The 22,533-nt window shown below is 38.6% G+C and overlaps 1 protein-coding gene across 2 annotated transcripts in view; it reads left to right on the forward strand.

Annotated features, from left to right (window-relative positions):
* Positions 1-22,533, forward strand: part of CDKL5 (cyclin dependent kinase like 5) — a 202,362-nt gene that overhangs the window by 77,871 nt on the left and 101,958 nt on the right. For both annotated transcript variants that reach the window (XM_028842232.2, XM_077989598.1), the window contains exons 2-3: positions 3,830-4,052; positions 7,540-7,574. In XM_028842232.2, coding sequence (XP_028698065.2) covers positions 3,989-4,052; positions 7,540-7,574 — 99 coding nt within the window. In that variant the 5' untranslated portion in view covers positions 3,830-3,988. The remainder of the gene's footprint in view (positions 1-3,829; positions 4,053-7,539; positions 7,575-22,533) is intronic.

Raw genomic sequence — 22,533 nt, forward strand, 5'->3', positions numbered from 1 at the left:
TCCTTTCTTAATTTCCCTCACTCTATTATAATCCTCAACATATTCAGGAGGGCATCCTGCCAGATCCTACCCTCAAAGCCTAGTGCTCTTGTAACTTTTCTTATCTTTCTTACTCTTTTCTTTTTCTTATTCTTTGCTGCTCATACTTGTAGTAGGAGGGTGTTGCTTCTACTTGGAACTCTGCCCTTGCATATATATTTTAAAATCAGCTTGTCTTAATTCTTTAGAAAACCTTGTTGGGATTGTGATTGGAATTGCATTGACTGTATAGATCAATATGGAAAGAATTTATACCTTTATAGTTTTGAATCTTCCTAGCTGTAAAATTTGGATAACTTGTTTAGGTGTTTTTTAATGTCTTTGAGTAAAGTTACATATATATTTGAAAAGTGGTTGTGAATATCTTTTGTTAAATCTTATGTGCTTTTTAAAATTATTGTAAATGTGGTTTTTGTTTTTGTTTTTGTTTGAGACAAGGTCTGGCTCTATTGTGCAGGCTAGAGTGCAATGGCACAATCTTGGCTCACTGCAGCCTCCGCTTCCTAAGCTCAAACCATCCTCCCATCTCAGCCTCTGGAGTAGCTGGGACTAGAGGCATGCTCTGCCACACGCAGCTAATTTTTGTATATTTTGTTGAGGCTGGATTTCGCCATGTTGCCCAGTCTGGTCTCGAACTCGTGAGCTCAAGCAATCTGTTTGCCTCGGCCTCCCAAAGTGCTGGGATTACAGGCGTGAGCCACTGTGCCCCACCCATAAATGTGATATTTAAAAATTGCTTTTTCTATTTCTTACAAATGATCTTTACAAATGCAACTGATATTTGTGTATTAAGCTTATGTTCAGCTACTTTGCCAAACACTAATAATTCCAATAATTTATGAATTCTTTTGAATTTTCTGTCTGTTTTCGTTTCTCTCTTTTCAATCATACATTTTATTCATTTATTGTTTCTTATTTTACTAAACCAGCTATAACCCGTGAGGATGTTTTTGTTTTTGTTTTTGAGACAGGGTCTTGCGGTGTCACCCAGGGTGGAGTGCAGTGGTGTGATCATGGCTCACCGCAGCTTCGCCCTCCTGGGCTCAAGCAGTCCTCCCTCCTCACCCTCTGAGAGTAGCTGGGACTACAGGCGTGCACCACCACACCCAGCTAATTTTTGTTGTTTTTCTAGAGACAGGGTTTCACCACATTTTCTAGGCTGGTCTTGAATTCCTGAGTGTGAGTGATCCGTCCACCTCAGCCTCCCAAAGTGCTGGGATTATGGACAGGAGCCACTGTGCCTGGCTAGGATGTTTAATACTAATGTTAATAAGTATTAATAGTAGAACTCCCTGTCATGTTTTTGTTTGTTTGTTAGAGACAGAGTCTCACACTGTTGCCCAGGCTGGTGTCTGGTGGTGCAATCAAGGCTCACTGCAGCCTCGACCTCCTGGGCTCAAGTGATCCTCCCATCTCAGCCTCCCACAACCATGCCCGCCAGTCTAGTTTTGTTTTGTTTTTGTTTGTTTGTTTTTTGTTTTTGTAGAGACTGGGTCTCCCTGTGTTGCTCAGGCTGGGCTCAAGCGATCCTTCTGCCTTGGCTTCCTGAAGTGCTGGGATTATATGCGTGAACCACTGTGCCTGGCACATGTTCTTAAGTTTTAAAGGGACTGTGTCTACTATTTCACATTTAAGAATGATGTTTGTTGTAGATTTTTGTCAGATGCCCTTATCAGGATATGCACATTTTAAAATCACCTAATAATGTATATATTGCTTTTTAGAAAACTTGCACCAATTTACATTTCTACCATCAGTGTATGAAAGGGCACTTCTTGACAATGCTTATCCACATCGTGTGGGGTATTCTTGTTAAAAGTTTCAGATTTTATAGGCAGTAAGGAACTTCTTGTTTAGATTTATTTCTTGCTTTTAAAACAATATTTTGTCTTGGTACCACTGTTATTCTTCTTAGAGATAGGATAAGCTTTTTGAAACAAAGCTTATTTTGAAAATATTTCAGATTTAGAGAAAAATTGCAAAAATAGTGCAAAGAATTTCCTACTTTCTATACCCTTGACCTAGATTTTCCAAGTGTTAACATTTTATCATATTTGCTTTATCATTCTTTCTGTCTTTTTTTCTCTTTCCCCATACACACTTGTAATTTTTCTCAGTGGTTTAAGTTGTAAACATGATGCCCCTTTAAAAACTTTAATGCTGTTTCTTAAAAACAAGAGCACTGTTTTATGTAACCAAAGTACTAATATGAAAATTAGAAAACCACTGACAACAGTACTATAATCTGTGAACATTTGAATTGTATCAATTGTTCTTTATAGCAAAAAAAGAACAAAAGCTTTTTCTTGTTCAGGATGTAATCCAGGATCATGCATTGTATTTCATTGTCATATCTCTTAATCTTCTTTAATCTGGAATAGTTGCTTCTTGTTACTCAGTTGTTTCTTGTCTTTTGTGACCTTGACATTTTAAAAGAATACAGGCCAGTTATTTAGTAAAATGTCCCTCAGTTTGGGCTTCTCTCTTGCTTCTTGTGGTTAGATTCAGGTTTTGCATTTCTGGCACGAATGCCACAGAGGTGGTGATGTGATGCATCCTATCAGGGGACATATAATGTTGGTTTGTCCCCTTATTGATGATGTTAACTTGATCACTTAATTAAGGTGGTATCTGGCAGGATTCTTCAGTATAAAATTACTATTTTTCTTCTTGTAATTAATACGTATCTTGTGGGGAGATACTTTGAGATTAGATAATATCCTGTTTTCCATCAAATTTTCAACCGCTAGTTTTAGCATATATTGATCATACTTGCTTGAAATAATTATTACCAGAGTGATTGCCAAATGGTGATTTTCTAATTTTATCACTACATTTATTATAAGGAATTATACTTCACAAAAGAGCTTTCTCTTCTCCCTTATTTATTTATTTATGTCAGTAAGGACTTTTATATGGGTTATAATCTGTTACTGTGCTTATTTACTTTGTTGCTCAAATATTCCCGATTAGGCCAGTGGGAGTCACATCAGTCTGACTCCTGTGTCCTTTTGAGGTACCCCTATCATTCTTTGAGCATTTCCTTACTTTCTGGCACCACAAAAATATACCCTAGGCTCCTATGGTACTTCTCCTACCCCACCCTTGGAATCAGCCTTTTCTTCAAGGAACTCTAGTTCCTTTTATTAGAGCCCCAGCTGTGTTCATAGCTATAGGGGTATCATTGCTTTTAGGCCTTCTCAGCAGACAGAGCTAGGAAATATATGTATGTGAGTGCACATTTACACAAACACCTTTATATCTGTCTGTACCCCTGTATATTAAAAACTGAGCTTATATTGTTAACACCAACTCCAAGCCTTCTCCCTTTTTATATTTGTTACTCCCTTTTATGAGAATTAAGAAACCAAGGTCAGTATATTCACCTATTTGCTCTATCTTAGAACACACACAAACAAGTTTCATGTCACTGTATAAAAGCAGGTATCTAAGTAGAGTATAGTATTTGTTTGTAATTCTTTTTGTTTTTAGCTTTAGGAGAGTAGATAGTGAAAATGCTGTTTTCAAAAGTTACCTATGGTTAATTCATTTGTCCTTGTCCCCTAAAGTGTGGTTATATTATTCATTTCAAATACAGAGAGGTTCATTTGTTTGTTTGTATTCGTTCCATTTTGGGTTCTTCGCTCCTATTACTGTTGGTTTCTTCTTCATTTTAAGTGTATGAAACATTAAAATGGATTGAAAAATAACTATACAAAAAGGTAAGATTGGTTATTAGAGTACTGCAAATATAAAATTTACAGCTTTTCATTGTGTTTGTTTTTTTCAGGGAATTGTTTAATACTTCATGATTGCAACAAGTATGTGAAAGTTCCCACCAGCCAGTGAGAATTTCTTCCTTCAGAAGGTTTTTGGTCTTACCGCGCAGCTTTCTGAGTTCTTTTGGTGCCATGTTTTGTGGCTTGCATCAAAAGAGGAGTTTGTCTTCATGAAGATTCCTAACATTGGTAATGTGATGAATAAATTTGAGATCCTTGGGGTTGTAGGTGAAGGTAAGTTGGAATTTTTGCATTCCTTGAGTTTTGAGCAATGAACAGTTAGTTATTCCTACCACCAAAAAGTTACTAATCGGATCCTGTTAATTTAACCTGTATCAATTCACATGTGTGTCTAAGAGTAAAATATTAAAAATAAAATTACTCTTAAACAATTTGGGTCTCTCCAATAAAAAATTAATAACATTTTAAAACCTTTTAAAGTTTAATAAATTAAATATTTTTTTTCCCTTTTATTTTAAAAAGAGCCCCAGTGTTACAACAATCTTGACTGCCTTCATTCTTTTTAGCAATCATGAATTCCTTAGTCTGCATTTTTTTCTTGGTTACATTTTATTTTTATATCAGCTAGGCTTATTTTGAATAACTTAAATTTCATTCATTCGTTCATTCATTCGAGACAGAGTCTCAACTGTTACCCAGGCTGTAGTGCAGTGGCACGATCTCGGCTCACTGTAGCCTCTGCCTCCTGGGTTCAAGCGATTCTTCTGCCTCAGCCTCCTGAGATTACAGGCGTGAGCCACTGTGCCCAGCTGATTTTTGTATTTTCACTATAGACTGGGTTTCACCATGTTGGTGAAATTGTACTTAATACCTGGTAAATAAACAAATAACTTCTGTTTCTTTGAAAATGAGAGATTATGTTTTGTAAATTCTGAGGCACACAATTTTATCTCTGAAATCAGGGGGGATCTTATAATCAGTATGATGTCACAGTTTAATTGGCAGCTCTTCCTTTCCTAATAGTACATAAAATAATGCTCATGACCAATGATATACCATTGATTTGATGAAATATGATGTCATTTTGTATAAACCGACTCCTTAAAAAAAATCGTTTCTTCTGATTTTTCTTGCTTAGTTTTTGCTCTAGACTTAAAGATAACTTTGGAAATTTTGATAAATGATTCCGTTAACAGAGGATAAGTGATTGTAATTATGGTTTCTTAGCATTTGTATCTTTAAAGCATATGTTACAAAAATTTCATATTTCAGAATTTTCAAATAAACTTTGAATTCCTAAAGGACTGTAAAAAAGTTTACCTATGTGAACAGCAAAGCTGTTTTTAAGTTTTTAAGTTGGCAAATCCTTTTCAAATACATAGAAACAATTAAAATAAAGAGTTTAATCATTGGATGCTTGTTTCAAGGTCTGAAGTTCAAACCATACAAAACAAATAGATCTTTGTTCCTTCGCTAGTCAACTCCTCTTCCATTTCTTCACCGATGTTATGTAAAAACTCATTCTCAGTGTCTTGCCTACCATCTGTTCTGGAATAGCCTATTTTATTTTTCAAAAGTATTAGAATTAAAGACCAGTGTAATAAAGCTGCTGACTGGAGAAGGCTAGCATATAGGGTGTAACAAGATTAGAATGTTCCAGATTCTGGGCCTAAGTTTTTCTGGATTATAACTAGTTTTTCTCAGTATAGCCATAGGTGATCATCTTCTTTGGGACTGGCTCAAAATTACCAGACTGATATATATATATAGATCTGATATATATATCTCAGAATCTGTTACTTTAAGTTGTAATCAGAACCACCATTGCTGTATGTTTCTTTCTTTGGAAATCACCTCACATATTTTTTTGGCTAGGATATACATATAAAGTACATAAAAATCTTTCGCCAGGCACGGTGGCTCGTGCCTATAATCCCAGCACTTTGGGAGGCTGAGGTGGTGGATCACAAGGTCAAGAGATCCAGACCATCCTGGCCAACATGGTGAAACCCTGTCTCTACTAAAAATACAAAAATTAGCTGGCTGTGGTGGTGGGCACCTGTAGTCCCAGCTACTCAGGAGGCTGAGGCAGGAGAATTGCTGGAACCCAGGAGGCAGAGGTTGCAGTGAGTGAGCTTGTGCCACTGCACTCCAGCCTGGTGAGAGAGCGAGACTCTGTCTCAAACAAACAAACAAACAAAAACAAACAAACAAAAAAACCTGTCAAGCAAACTCTACATTCTTGTAGTTTAGACAGGGTATTTTTCACCCCATAGAAAAACTGACATAGACAGAGAATTGAACAATTGCCTGGCAATTGTGAAGTTAAGTTAGATGGTTATAATGGCTGGTTCTATGCTAACTCTGATAATAGGATTCATCCATCTCTACCAAAGTGAGGGAGACTTGTTCAGGTCCCATAGACTCTGCTGGAGACACATTTCCTAATTTTGTATCCCTGAAGCCCCCTTCTCATAGATGAATGCAGGCTTGCCAGTCTGCTAATGTTAATGTTCTTGATGTTTCTGTAAAGCTCAGCTATCATTCATGACATTTTGATTCTCTTAGTTAGATTTTTCACAATATAATTTTAACCTCAGTTTCCTGGGTACCTCGCTGTCAACTCTGTTCTACTTCTAAGGAAGAAGTTTATTGCCTAGATAATAGGATAAGTAACCCCAAAGGTGTTTACTTGTTGAAATACACCAAAGACGGTGGGAGTGCTTGTGGCCTTTGTGCATGAACTGAGTCTTTATTTATGGCAAAAGTTAGCAAATCCTACCAGCTATTAATTGGAATACTGAGGCCTGGACTACCTTGCCAGTCAGGAGAGACATTCAGCTGGATGTGGTGGTGCACGCCTGTAATCCCAGCACTTTGGGATGCTGAGGTGGGAGGATCGCTTAAGGCCAGGAGTTTGAGACCAGCCTGGGCAACATAGTGAGACCATGTCTCTACAAAAAATCTTTAAAAACAAAACAAAACAAAAAAGAAGAGGGGCATTTCAATATCCTAGAGGAAGATTTTAATGTCTTCTAGAACAGAGAGTGTATTTGGTGGGCTCTGTGCTTGAGCTTACTATTGGGATGTCATTAGCGCTTAAGGATTTTTTTGTTTGTTTTCGCGCCCAGGCTGGAGTGCAGTGGTGCGATCTAGGCTCACTGCAACCTCTGCCTCCTGGGTTCAAACAATTCTCCTGCCTCAGCCTCCTGAGTAGCTGGGATTATAGGCACCTGCAACTATACCCAGCTAATTTTTGTATTTTTAGTAGAGATGGGTTTTCACCATGTTGGCCGGGCTGGTCCCGAACTGAACTCAGGTGATCTGCCAGCCTCGGCCTCCCAAAGTGCTGGGATTACAGGTGTGAGCCACTGTGCCTGGCCTAGCTCTTAAGTTTTAAGTTCCATAGAATTTTCTGAGTTAATTTTCATTTATTCTCCAAGTTCTTGAGACCAAATCTTGTCTTCATAAATGTATAAGCCTACATTTAAACATATTGCCAGTGAAATTTTCTTTGAAAAGAAACATTTAAAAATACTTGTTGGAGGAAATGACTTGTCTATACTCTTTATAATAAATGTATAATAAAGTATGTTCCATTTGTATGTGGCTCATTACTGCATTATCACTATAGAATCTTGTCACTTTAGTGGTCATTATTATAACACTGAGAAGCAATGTCAATATAGCAGAGCTTTGATTTCTTCAAGACCTGTAGTTTGTATGCATGCCCTTGATTGTTTACTTCTTTTTATTATAGGAGCCTATGGAGTTGTACTTAAATGCAGACACAAGGCAAGTACATTATTTTTAAAAAGAAATATCTGTATATGTTTAACTGTTTTGAAGCTAATGTAGTGCTCTGTGCATGTGGGCATGTACAGGTTGAACATTCCTTATCTGAAATGCTTGAGACCAGAAATGTTTTGGATTTTTTCAGATTTTGGAATATTTCCATATATATAATGAGATACCTTGGGGATGGGACCCAAGGCTAGACACGAAATTCATTTATGTTTCATATATACTTACTACATATAGCTTGAAGGTAGTTTTATGCAATATTTTAAATTTTTGCCTAAAACAAGGTTTAAATACTTATATGTGGAATTTTCCACTTGTGGCATCATATCGGTACTCAAAAGTTTTGTATTTTGGAGCATTTTGGATTTTTGAATTAGGGATGCTCAACCTGTAATTAAAAGTCTGGTTATGATGATGTTGTTTAATGAAGTGGAATTAATATGTGAATGCTGCCAGAAAGAGACTACTTTTAGGTAAGCTTGATCATGGTTGGGTAGTCCTTAGTTCTTAGCAATCACGTGCTTTTTTTTTTTTTTTTTTTTTTTTTCAACTGACCTATGCCATGCACCTCATAATGACATTTAGGTCAACAGTGGACAGCGTATACGATGGTGGTCCCATAAGATTAAAGATATGGTATTTTTCGTTTAGATAAAAAACATGTTCAGATACACAAATACTTGTCATTGACTATGGTACTCAGTAAGGTAACATGCTGTACAGGTTTGTAGCCTTGGAGAGCAGTAGGCCATACCATGTAGCCTAGATGTGTAGTAAGCTATACCATCTAGGTTTGTGTAAGTATACTCTATGATGTTTGCGCAGTGATAAAATCACCTAATGACATATTTTTCAGAATGTATTCTTGTCATTAAGTGATGCATGACTGTGTAAGTGAAAAGCTGCCTAATGGGAAAAGAGAAAAGGTGGTGGGATGGGAAGAAGAAAGCAGGGCAGTGACAGATTTAATTTATGTTCAAGTACTTATGAGCAAAGAGAAGTTTTTTTTTTTTTTCATGTAGACCCATTAACTTAGATTGCTTGATGCATTTGAATCCAGATTTTGAAGGGTAATAAGGTAGGTGTTTAGATATGAGCTAGGACTTAGGATAATAGTGTAGATTATGATTACTGGCTATAGTTGATTACCCTTGAACAGCTGTGAAATGAACCTTACTGGAAATTATTTTACTATGATAATAATCACAAATTATTCAGAGAAGTTATTTGAAGTTTCCATAGCTGTTGTTCAGTGGTAAGCATGTTTTACTAGGAGAGTAACTTTCAGATGGCAAGTGTTGAAACTGTAACAAACATTAGTTTAAATATTTTTCTATTATGGCATACCTAGTCTGAGTATTTGGCTTCATTTGCATATAATTTGTTAAGACGAAGGTTTTAAGTTTTTTCGTGATATTTTAGAATGATATAATTTATGTCTGTGATGATTTTAGCAATTTAACCCAAAACATTTAAACTCCTGAATCTGTCATCTATTGAAAATAATATGTGTGTGTATGTATGTAAATACGCACACAAATAAATAAAGATGATACTCTTATATTTGCTTTTCCTTTTGTACAAAATACCACCTGCCTTTTGGATTTAAGCCTTCGTGACAGTTAATGTATTTTTGTGTTTAGATCACAGATCTCTTACTTCCATGCAGTGGCTTTTGTATTCTTCTTGAAATTGGATGTTTGAACTATTTTATGTGAATAATAGTTATCTGAAGATCTCTTTGCCATTAAATTTTCAAAAATGGTTTGAATACTATTGGTTCTTGATTAAGGATGATTAAGAATTTAAAACAATAAATATAATAAATTTAGCACCTTGAACACCTTGCTAAGAAATGTTATTGTAGTTTGAAATTAAACAAATGAAAACCTCCCTAATAAAATGCTAAATGCTATACTTTTAATGACTTGCCTTTAGTTATAAATTTCTGAAGCTTAAAAAAAATTCCTGGGTGGATATTACTTGGGAGAAATAGGTTATTAGTTTCCAAGTTAAATTTGACTTTTTCCCGAACATAAAACCTCCTTTTATACAATGGCTCTGTTTATGCAACATTGCAAATGGAAGCTTCAGTTCTTCTAATCTTGGGTTTTAAAACTCAAAGATTTATGAGATATATACATACCTTACATATGTACATACACATATGCATATATATTATACATATACGTATATCTGATATATATTACACATCATGTACAGAGTCCAAATGTTTTCTCCTAGTCATTGTCCTACTTCAACCTGTGACCTTTTTCTCTATACTTTCTTGTAACTTTAAGCTCTCCCTCTGCCTTTTATATAAAAATAGTTTATTATTTAAATATATTGTTTTTATCTTTCTATTTACTCATTTGTTAAAATGGTTGTTTCGTATACCTGGCTCTCAAAACACACACTGTTAGTGCCAGCAGGATGGGCCCAGTGTGAAAGTGGATGAGAATGGACATCTCTGCTCTTAGGAAACCAACTCTAAATGTGAACTCTGATTTTTAGTTACTGTGTATAGGGCACTTTGAATTACAAGGATAAATAAACCATACTTTTCTTGCCTTTATATGGCAGAAGAATAGATACTTAAAAAAAAAAAAACAAACAACACAAGCCTGTGAGGTTGCTGCAAATGAGATACATCTAAAACATTTCTCTCTTTGCTGTCCTTCACTACATGAGGTCACACACCAGCTCTTTAAGTGTTGTTGATTTCTCCTTGCATGTGTCTAAAAAGATATCACTGGATGGAAAATTTAAAGCATAAATTAGTGCCTATCTCAGAGTATTATAAAACTCTTTTTTAGAATCTGCAGCTGTTTAGTCATTAGGCTTGTTATAGATAGTATATCCTTTTCCCAGCTAAAATCAGACCTTCAAATCTATATTCCATTATCCAAAAATAGAGAATTTGATGCTTCTGGTAAGATTGACGCTTTAGGGTCAAACAACGGATTGTTATGAAACTCATATTATAATTAAAAATGTATATAATCTTCCTGATTGTACTTATATATAATCAGGCCAATATATTTTGCATACCTTTAAAAATTTAATGAAATGTTTATAAAAATGTCTAAGTCAGGTCTGTGTGATTGTTTATGCATAAATTGGGTATCTTTTTGAAAAGGTTGACTGTGGGTGTATATATAAATAAATAATTCTTAGCATGTTTTATATTTGTACAAGTGTAGAAGAAAGTCACTGTTTTAATCTGTGTACTGTCGCAATAATTGAGAGATCATGCTGACAAATAGGTGTATTTTGTCTTTTGTGCATAGAATATGATGTTGGGCTGATCCAGACCAAAGATTATACTTCCTAATTTACTGAAATTAATGCTGCTCAATTTCAAAGCAAAAATATAGCTCGTACAATTTTTTTTGACAGCTAAACAAAATTAAGCTGTATGTATTTATTGTATATATAATAAGTTGTTATATATACACATTGACATGCATATGAAATCTCTTAGCAGTGACTAAGCTTCTTTTTAGGACTCATTATGACTACTCACATTTGAAAGATGTTCTAGGCCGGGCACAGTGGCTCACACCTGTAATCCCAGCATGTTGGGAGGCCAAGGTGGGCAGATCACCTGAGGTCAGGAGTTGAAGACCAGCCTGGCCAACGTGTTAAAACGCAGTCTCTAGTAAAAATACAAAAATTAGCCGGGCATGGGGGCGCATGCCTTTAGTCCCAGCTACTCGGGAGGCTGAGGCAGGAGAAGCACTTGAACCTGGGAGGTGGAGGTTGCAGTGAGCCGAGATCACACCACTGCACTCCAGCCTGGGCAACAGAGAGAGACTCTGTTGCAAAAAAAAAAAAAAAAAAAAAAGATATTCTGGTTTGGACCTTTACCCTGCAGATATGCATAGTTAATTATCTTTTTATTTGTATGCGTGTTTCTGTTCCCCCCTCCTCCCCTCAGACGAAGTCTCTCTCTCACCCAGGCTGGAGTGCAGTGGTGTGATCTCGGCTCACTGCAACCTCCACCTCATGGGTTCAAGCGATTCTCGTGCCTCAGTCTCCCGAGTATCTGGGACTACAGGCATGCACCACCATGCCCGGCTAATTTTTGTATTTTTAGTAGAGATGGGGTTTCATTACATTGGCCAGGCTGGTCTCAGACTCTTGACCTCAAGTGATCTGCCCACCTCCACCTCCCGAAGTGCTGGGACTACAGGCGTGAACCACCGCACCCAGCCTTGTGTGTCTGTTTTAAAGTGCCTATGAGATAGGCATGTTTTATAGCATGGTTTTCTTAGCAAAAACCCAAAAAGGTCATGCTTACAACAAGGCAAGGATAATTGAATGGGGTTGAAATAAAGACATTCAATTAGAGCTTGAGGAAAGTGGGCTTATACAGCTTGATAGAGAGAGGCTGGAGGGTGATGCTCATTGAGCCCAGGACAGGAAAGTGGTGATGCATATAATTCATTTCCTGTGACTGTGGTTGATTTATGAGAAGTTTTTGTTTGTTTTGAAGCAGTAGGTGACATATGCTTTTGAGATAGCTGGTTATACAAAGCTGTGAACATCCAACATTGGAGTATAGCCTGTAAGTGTTCAATAAATAATAATCTTACATTAGAGGACTGAAGATGAAGGATGCAGTAGAGAGCTGTTGCAGAGTAGCAGGGACCTGGTACTTGTGGAGGGATGAAAGATGATCCCAGGGACTTGAATGTGGTAAACTAGAAGCTTTGGTATTATTTATCTGACTGGGAAACTTATAAAAGATATATGAGTTTGGGGGGAGAAATAATGAGTTTGGCTTTAATAAAGAATAAAAATGGCAGCAGAATATAAAACCTAATATTAACAAATACTACCTATTGAGCATCTACCACATACTAGACACTCTGCTAGATGTCTCAATCACTACAACAAGATAATTCTATTCTTAGCCTCATTTTACAGATGAGGAGACTGAGTCTCACAGGGTCTATGTAATAGGGCCAAAATCATGTGGCTGATAAATTGTGGAACTAGGCTTTGATCTGACTCCAGAAATAGCTAACTTGAGCATGAGATAGGAGCTGTCTCGTCTCGTCTCATCTCGTCTCTTCTCTTCTCTTCTTTTCTGTCTCTGTCTGTCTGTCTGTCTGTCTGTCTGTCTGTCTCTCTCTCTCTCTCTCGCCCAGGTTGGAGTGCAGTGGCACCATCTCTGCTCACTGCAACCTCTGCTTCCCGGTTTCAAACAATTCTTGTGCCTCAGCTTCCCGAGTAGCTGGGATTACAGGCATGAGCCGCCATCATGCCTGGCTAATTTTTGTATTTTTAATAGAGATGGGGTTTCACCATGTTGGCCATGCTGATCTTGAATTCCTGACCTCAAGTGATCCACCTCCCTCAGCCTCTCAAAGTGCTGGGATGACAGGCGTGAGCCATTGTGCCCGGCCTACTTTTTTTTTTTTAATTGCTAAACAATTTTAAGAAGATACTTGAGGAAAAATATCTGTCTCCTCTTAGAGAGGCACTCATAGAGAACCATTGTGTGTGGTTTCTGCTCTTGTCCTGGGTTTTGTTGCTGACCCAATTAATTGTAGAACAGTGTCTGGAACACTGAAATAGTCTCACCCAAATTCTAATTCTTTGTATTTTAATATTTTGTATTTGAGATTTTGCTAGACTGTTGATACCGGAAAAACTACAAATGCTGCTGTTGTCTTTTTTTTTCTAGTAAGATAGGGTCTCACTCACTATGTTGACCAGGCTGGTCTCGAACTCCTAGCCTCAAGCAGTCCTCCCATCTTGGCCTCCCAAAGTGCTGGGATTACAGGCATGAGCCACTTCTGTTGTCTTTTTATCTATTAAAGAAATTGTGTCATTTTCCATGCTGATCTGACTGTGGGTGTGTGTGTGACGGAGTTTTGCTCTTGTTACCCAGGCTAGAGTCCAATGGCACAATCTCAGCTCACTGCAACCTCCACCTCCTGGGTTCAAGTGATCTCCTGCCTCAGCCTCCCGAGTAGCTGGGATTATAGGCATGCACCACCACACTGACTGATTTTTTGTATTTTTAGCAGAGACAGGGTCTCACCATGTTGGTCAGGCTGGTCTTGAACCCCTGACCTCATGTGATCCACAACGCCTGGGCCTCCCAAAGTGCTGGGGTTACAGGCATGAGCGCCTGGCCTGACCTGACCTTTTTAGGAAACTAGAAGAGTTTTGGGCCTTTGCAAGCCTCCTGTTTGCCTTTATCCTCATCATCCGAATCTACATTTAGTTTATTGTTTGTGAGTTTTTTAGTAAACAGAGTAAGGGATTAGTCATGTTAGAATTAGTATTACCTCTTTCTACTCTGAAAACTTTCCCTCATTCCTCCTTTTTACAGTGATTCAGTTCCTAAATCATCATTTCCCCTCTCTCTTCTAGAGGATGAATTGGCTGGAATGCTTTTCCAGTTTACCACTTTCAAATCCTTGGGATTATCTTTCATCCCTCTTCAGGGACTGAGTCCCTGCTACTCTGCAACAGCTCTCTACTACATCTTTCATCTTCAGTTCTCTAATTTAACATTCTTATTTATTGAATACTTATAGTTAACTTTAAAGTCCTTTTATGGTAATCATAAAAATATAATTAATTCAAAGAAGAGAACATCTCTTCTGCACTATAAGGTGAATAATTTCATTAGTCTCTGATAAATGTGCTTGAGTGATTTATACTAGCTCCTTAATGCCACTTTTCTTCAAAACTTCAGAAACAAAAATGAGTGTGAATCTTTTTTCCCCCTACAGGCCTGCAATATATATGCACTGATTAACAAATATCTATATAGTGGAAACTCTTGAGTAATTTAAGCATAGCTCTTTATCAGTTGTTGAAACTACTTCAAAGGAGTGCATGGATCCCAGCACTTTGGGAGGCCAAGACAGGCGGATCACCTGAGGTCAAGAGTTCGAGACCAGCCTGGCCAACATGGTGAAACCCCATCTCTACTAAAAATACAAAAAAAATTGCTGGGCATGGTGCCAGATGCCTATAATCCCAGCTACTCGGGAGGCCAAGGCAGAATCGCTTGAACCCAAGAGGCAGAGGTTGCAGTGAGCGGAGATTGGGCCACTGCGCTGCAGCCTGGGCGACACAGTGAGACTCCGTCTCAGAAAATAACAAAGTAGTACATGGTGATCTATTTCTACATAAAAAGTAATCCAACACTGATTTACTGTGTAATTAGAAGCTGTAGTTCATATTTTGCAATTTAAAGGTGACTTTCATATATTAAAGCATTTTAATTTTTAAAAATCGACTTTTTTTTTTTTAAAGCTACTTCCTGTACTTAAAACACTGTGTTCTAGGCATGGCATTATAAAGTAAAATTCAACCAGACATCTAAGAAAAATCTATTGAATGCCTATCAAATATCAGGCACTTAGCTAGGCACTGACTGCAAAAAAACAATAAGATGTAATTCTTACTTTTAAGGAATTTAACATGGATAAATTAACAAATATAAAGTCATGTTTTCTTTTTTCTTTTTTGAGAAAGAGTCTTGCTCTGTTGCCAGGCTGGAGTGCAGTGGCACAATCTCGGTTCACTGCAACCTCCACCTCCCAGGTTCAAGTGATTTTCCTGCCTCAGCCTCCCGAGTAGCTGGGACTACAGGCGCCCGCCACCACGTCTGGCTAATTTTTTTATTTTTAGTAGAGATGGGGTTTCACCATGTTGGCCAGGATGATCTCAATCTCTTGACCTCATGATCTACCCTCCTCGGCCTCCCAAAGTGCTGGGATTATAGGTGTGAGCCACTGTGGCCCGAGCCCAGCCTTAAAGTCGTGTTTTCTGTTCTCAGGAAGTTTAACATATAGTTTGGGAGAGGTAAATTTGAGATAAGATGGTAGTTGACATGATAGTGTGAAACCTTCCCCCCCACTTTTTTTTTTTTCCCCAATAAATTCTCCATTGAAGTCTGCTTTAGGAAAAACTCATGTCAATAATAGAGTAGGGCATGGGTGGTGGGGAAGCATTTCCCAGAACCCCACATGAGAACTACCATAAAGCTGGGGATAGAGTTAAGGAGTAACATTATTAGCTGATAATGGACTGAATGAGAATGGTATAGTGAGAACCTCTGTTTTACCTCTGTGTGTCAGAGGGCCCAGAATCCTTGGTGTGGTAATGATGGATTGTAGAACCTTCCCCAAATGGCACAGCTGAAAGTTGATCCAGGAGGCCCAAGTCATTGCTGTTAAGACTCTACCATATTAGGATGGGCAGGAGAACCTTCCCTAGCTGTATAGGTCTGGAGCTGGCAAACTACTGCCTGTGGGCTCTATTTTATAAATAAAGTTTTGTTGGAATGCAGCCACAGTCATTTAAGTATTTTTTGTGCATGCTTTTGCAATACAATGACAGTTGAGTAGTTGCGATAGAGACAGACCCACAAAGCCTGAAATATTTATTATCTGGCTTTGTATAGAAAGAGTTTGCTGACTTCCGATATTGAACAAGCCTTAACTAGGAGAATATTGTGGGAACAGCGTAGTGGCCTTGGTGAACCACAGTCTCAATTTCTATTTGACTCTTTGCCCTTGGTGCTCTAAGAGCCTGAGGAATAAGGTTAATAATGTGGGGGACTTCAGTGGAAATTACTTTTCCGTTGATCGGGACTTGAGTAAATCCTTTGAATGGCTGGGCAGGAAGTTTTATATTGGTTACCTCTTTCACATGTCAACTCTCACAGCAGAGATGTGGAATTTGCTGGGTACTGGACATACAGAGACACATACAGTCTATTTACCTTCTGTCACATCACTGGCCTGCATAGTGCCCTTTCCACCCAAAGATGAATACGAAGAAAATAGTCCTCATTGAGACTGAAAAAATTCTTCAGCTCAAGAGAAGGACATTCTCATAAATATGAAGAGATTTATGAGTGTAAAATTCTTTGGAGAAAAATATGTGAGATTCAAGGGAACGTAAATAAGAAATTAAGATGAAACAGTTAACTTTCGTTTCAAGTGCCTCTTGTCTTCCAGGCATTGTGCTAGCTGCTTTATTTTCGTGTCTCTTTCAATCCTCATAATAACCATCAAAGTTAGAAGGAATTATCCTCCTCTTATGTGGGGGAAACTGGTGCTCAAATAGGTTAATTTCCTGAAGGCTATACAAGTTAGTAGATGGTTGAGCCAGGAATTCATCACATTTTAGGCTCCCCCTTTTTTTAAAAAATTGAGATAAAAGTCACATAACATAAAATTAACCACTTTAAAGTATACAAGTATGTGACATTGAGTACATTCATAACGTGCAACCACCACCTCTTACAAGTTCCAAAACATTTTCATCACCCCAAAAGAAAACCCTGTACTCATTACCCACCATTTTCCCTTGCCTCTGGCAACCACCAATCTGCTTTCTGTATTTACCTATTCTGGATATTTCATATAAATGGAATCATACAAATCATACAACATGTGGCCGTTTGTGTTTGGCTTCCTTGACCTATGTTTTCAAAGTTCATCTACGTTGTAGCATGTAACAGTACTTCATTCCATTTTATGCCTGCATGATACTGTTTCGTGTTGTATGAATATACCTCATCTTGTTTATCTTTTCATTGGTGATGGACATTTGAATTGTTTCTACCTTTTGTCTGTGAACATTCATGTACAAGTGTTGTTTGAGTTTCTATTTTCAGTTCTCTGGGGTGTATACCCCAAAGTAGAGTGGAAATGCCATGTTTAATTTTTTTGAAAAATTGCTTAAACTGTTTTCAACAGCAGCTGCCCTACTTTACATTCCCACCAGCAATGTATGAGAGTTCCAATTTCTCCACATCCTCACTAACTCTTGTTTCTTCCTTCTCCTCCTCCTTCTTATTGTTGAGACACAGTCTCACTCTGTCGCCCAGGCTGGAGTGCAGTGGCTCCTTGCAACCTCCGCCTCCCAGGTTCAGGTGATTCTTGTGCCTCAGCCTCCCGAGTAGCTGGGATTACAGGTGTGCAAGCCACCATGCCTGACTAATTTTTGTATTTTTAGTAGAGATGGGTTTTCGCCATGTTGGCCAGGCTGATCTCAAACTCCTGGCCTCAAGTGATCCACCTGCCTTGGCCTTCAGTTGTCCCAGCACCTGGATTTGTTGAAGAGATCATTCTTTCCCCATTTACGGGTGCTAGCACCCTTGTTGAAAATCAGTTGGCCATAGACATGCGAGTTTGTTTGTGGACTCTCACTTTTATTCCATTGGGCTATGTGCCTGTCTTTATGTCAGTACTTCACTGGTTTGATTACTATAGATTTGTAGTAAATTTTGAAATTCGGAAGTGTGAGTCTTCCAACTTTGTTCTTCTTTTTCAATACTATTTTGGCTATCAAGGGCTCCTTGCAATTCTGTATGAATTTGAAATTTTTTTTTTCTTCATTTCTGGGAAAAAAAAGCTGTTGGAATTTTGATAGAGATTGCATTGACTCTGTAGATTGCTTTGAGTAATACTGTCATCCTAACTATAAATTCTTCCAATCCATGGGACCTTTCCATTTATTTAAGTGTTTAACTTCTTTTAGCAATGTTTTGTAGTTTTCCGTGTACTAGTCTTTTACCTCATTGGTTAGATTTATTCTTAGATGTTTTATTCATTCAGGTGCTTTTTTTTGTTTTTGAGGCAGAGTCTTGCTCTGTTGCCCAGGCTGGAGTTTTGTTTTGTTTTGTTTTGTTTTTTGAGACAGAGTCTTGGTCTGTTGCCCAGGCTGGAGTGAAGTGGTGTGATCTTGGCTCACTGCAACCTCTGCCTCCTGGGCAAGGTTGAGGCAAGCAATTCTCATGCCTCAGCCTACTGAGTAGCTGGTATTACAGATGTACACCACCACACCCAGCTAATTTTTATATTTTTAGTAGAGACAGGGTTTTGCCATGTTGGCCACGCTGGTCTCGAACTCCTGGCCTCATGTAATCCACCCACCTTGGCCTCCCAAAGTGCTAGGATTACAAGCATGAGCCACCACGCCTCTCTGCTCTTTTAAATGAAATTGCTCTGTTAATTTCTTTTTTGGATTGTTTGTTGCCAGTACATAGAAATATTACCAATTTTTTTTTTTTTTTTTTTTTTTCTGAAACAGAGGCTCTGTCACCCAGGCTGTAGTGCAGTGATGTGATCTCGGCTCACTGCAACCTCTGCCTCCCGGGTTCAAGCCATTCTCCTGGCTCAGCACCCCCATGCAGCTGGGATTACAGGCAGGTGCCACCACACCCAGCTAATTTTTGTAGTTTTAGTAGAGACAGAGTTTCACCATGTTGGCCAGGCTGGTTTCGAACTCCAGACTTCAAGTGATCTGCCTGCCTTGGCCTCCCAAAGTGATGGGATTACAGGTGTGAACCACAACACCCGGCCCCAGTTGTTTCTTGTTTTTTTTTTTTTAAATTGTGGTAAAATATATGTAATATAAAATTTGCCTTTTTGTTGTTGTTGTTGTTGTGTTGAGACAGAGTCTCGCTCTGTACCCCAGGCTGGAGTGCAGTCGCGTGATCTCGGCTCACTGCAGACTCTGCCTTCTGGGTTCATGCCATTCTCCTGCCTCAGCCTCCAGAATAGCTGGGACTACAGGCGCCTGCCACCACACCCAGCTAATTTTTTTTTTTTTTTTTTTGTATATTTAGTAGAGATGGGGTTTCACTGTGTTAGCCAGGATGGTCTCAATCTCCTGACCTCGTGATCCACCCACCTCAGCCTCCCAAAGTGCTGGGATTATAGGTGAGCACCCGACACCTTTTTAACTATTTCTAAGGCCACAGTTTGACATTAATTGTATTCACAGTGTTACGTAACCATTACTAGTAAGTATTTGCACAATTTTTTCATTACCTCAAACAGGAACTCTCTGCCAATTAAGCAATAGCTCTCTAATTCCCCCATCCCCAGTAGTAGTAACTTCCAATCTACTTTCTGTCTCTATGATTTTTGCCTATTCTAGATATTTTATATAAGTGGAATATTACAGTATTTGTCCTTTTGTGTCCGATTTCTTTCACTTAGCATGATGTTTTCAAGGTTCATTCATATGGTGTGTATCAGAACTTCATTCCTTTATATGGCTGGACAATATTGGAACAACATATAACAATATTATATGGTTGAACCTTGAAAGCATTATGTTCATTGTATATGTATACAACGAACAAAATGTGGTATATACATGTAATTAGATATCATCTATTACCATTGAGTATTCATGCTGTTACCTCTGGGCTTTATAGATGTTCTTTATCAGGTTGAGGAACTTGCCCTCTATTTCTAGTCTTCTCATCTGCCATGGATATGATATGTGGGGGGAAAATGTACACCACATTTTGTTTATCCATTCATTTCTTCGTGGACACGAGTTATTTATACCTTTGGTTATTATGAATAATGCTGCTATGAACATTCACATACAAGTATCTGAGTCCTTGTTTTCAATTCTTTTGGATATATACCTAGGAGTAGCATTGCTGGCTCATATGGTAATTACATGTTTAATATTTTGGGGCCTACTGGTTTTTGTGTTTTGATCTTGTATTATGCACCTTTGCTGAATTTGTTTATTCTAATTGTGTGTGTGTGTGGATTCTTTAGAATTTTCTCTATATGAGGTACCATCTGTGAATAGGGGTAGTTTTACTTATCCATTTACAGTTTGGACACCTTTTATTTCTTCTTCTTGTCAAATTGCTCTGGCTAGAACTTCCAGTGCTATGTTGAATAGAAGTGGTGAAAGTGGGCATCTTTGTCTTGTTCCTGATCTTGAGAGGAGGGGTTTTAGTCTGTTACCATTGAGTATTCATGATGTTAGCGGTGGGTTTTTAAAATGTCCTTTTTTTTTTTTTTTTTGAGACGGAGTCTCACGCTGTTGCCCAGGCTGGAGTGCAGTGGCGCGATCTCGGCTCTGTTGCCCAGGCTGGAGTGCAGTGGCGCGATCTCGGCTCACTGCAAGCTCCGCCTCCCGGGTTCCCGCCATTCTCCTGCCTCAGCCTCCTGAGTAGCTGGGACTACAGGCGCCCGCCACCGCGCCCGGCTAATTTTTTTTTTTGTATTTTTAGTAGAGACGGGGTTTCACTGTGGTCTCGATCTCCTGACCTTGTGATCCGCCCGCCTCGGCCTCCCAAAGTGCTGGGATTACAGGCTTGAGCCACCGCGCCCGGCCTAAAATGTCCTTTAACAGGTTGAGGAAGTTGTCCTCTATTTCTAGTCTTCTCATCTGCCATGGATATGATATGTGGGTAAAGGTAGATAGGCAGTTTAAAATGCACAGTGTTATCATAAAGCAGCTGTCTCTTTCACCAAGCCTTCCTCTGGTTGTTGTGAGTTTTTGAATAGTTGCAGAGTTGTGGAAAAGTTGATTCTGATACTTTTTGCCAGCTCATTAGTTGTTTTTGTGGAGGGACAGAGTCCTAGATTTCCCAGTTCTGCCATTTTCCGTGCTAACACTCTCTAGTTATGTGTTCTGCACATATTTTTTTCCAGTCTGTGGCATGTCTTTTCATTCTCATAATGGTATGTTTACCAAAGCAGAAGTTTTTAATTTTAATAAAGTCCTACTTAACAAGTTTGTCTTTCATGTACAGTCCTTTTGGTGTTACATTTGAAACCTCATTGCCAAACTGAAGGTCACCTAGATTTTCTAGGTTATCTTCTGGAAGTTTTATACATTTGCATTTTACATTTAGGTGTATGATCTGTTTTGAGTTAGTTTTTGTGAAAGTTGTAAGGTCTGTGTCTAGATTCTTTCTTGTGCATTTGGACATCTAGCACCGTTTGTCAAAAAGATTGTTTTCTCCGTTGGATTGCCCATGCTCCTTTGACGAAGATCTGCTGATTGTATTTGTGTTGAGTCTATTTTTTGTTTATTGGTTTGTTTGTTTTAGGGATGGGGTCTTGCTTTGTCATCCAGGCTGCAATACAGTGATGCAATCATGGCTCACTATAACTTCAAACTCCTGGGCTCAAGTAATCCTACCATCTCAGTCTCCCAAATAGTTGGGACTACAGGCGTATGCCACCACGCCTGGCTAATTTTTATATTTTTAGTAGAGATGGGGTTTCAGCATATTGATCATGCTGGTCTTGAATTCCTGACCCCAGGTGATCCACCCGCATCAGCCTCCCAAAGTGCTGGGGCTACAGGCATGAGCCACTGTGCCCGGCCTAATTTTTAAATTTTTTGTAAGGACAGGGTCTTGTATGTTGACCAGGCTGGCTCTTGAGTCTGTTTTTGTGCTTTATTCTGTTCCATTGATGTCTGTGTCTATTTTGCACCAATACCATATTGTCTTGATTACTGTAGTTTTATATTATCTTCAATGGGAGTAGTAGTATCAGTCCTCTCACTTTGTCATTCTTCAGTATTGGGTTGGCTGTTTTGGGCCTTTCGGTACAACCTTTGACTTTAGTTTGTCAGTATTCACAGAATAGCTTCTAGGGATTTGGATTGGGATTGCATTGAATCTACAGATTAAGTTGAGAAGAATTGACATCTTAACAATATTGAGTCTTCCCCCCCCCCCCGCCCTTTTTTTTGAGATGGAGTCTCACTCTGTTGCCCAGGCTGGAGTGCAATGGTGCGATCTCGGCCCACTGCAACCTCCACCTCCCGGGTTCAAGTGATTCTCCTGTCTCAGTCTCCTGCATAGTTGGGATTGCAGGCTCCCACCACCACGCCTTGCTAATTTTTGTATTTTTAGTAGAGACGGGGTCTCGCCATGTTGGTCAGGCTGGTCTCGAACTCCCGACCTCAGATGATCCACCCGCCTTGGCCTTCCAAAGTCCTGGGATTATAGGTGTGAGCCACCACGTCTGGCCACCAATATTGAGTCTTATAATCCATGAACACGAAATCTCTCTCTATTTATTTAGATCATCTTTGATTTCTTTCCACAGCAATGAATAATTTTTCACATACAGATCCTGCAAATATTTTGTTAGGTTTATACCTTAGTACTATTTTTGGGGTGCTAATA

This window comes from Macaca mulatta, chromosome X (assembly GCF_049350105.2).
Source record: "Macaca mulatta isolate MMU2019108-1 chromosome X, T2T-MMU8v2.0, whole genome shotgun sequence".
Taxonomy (NCBI): domain Eukaryota; kingdom Metazoa; phylum Chordata; class Mammalia; order Primates; family Cercopithecidae; genus Macaca; species Macaca mulatta.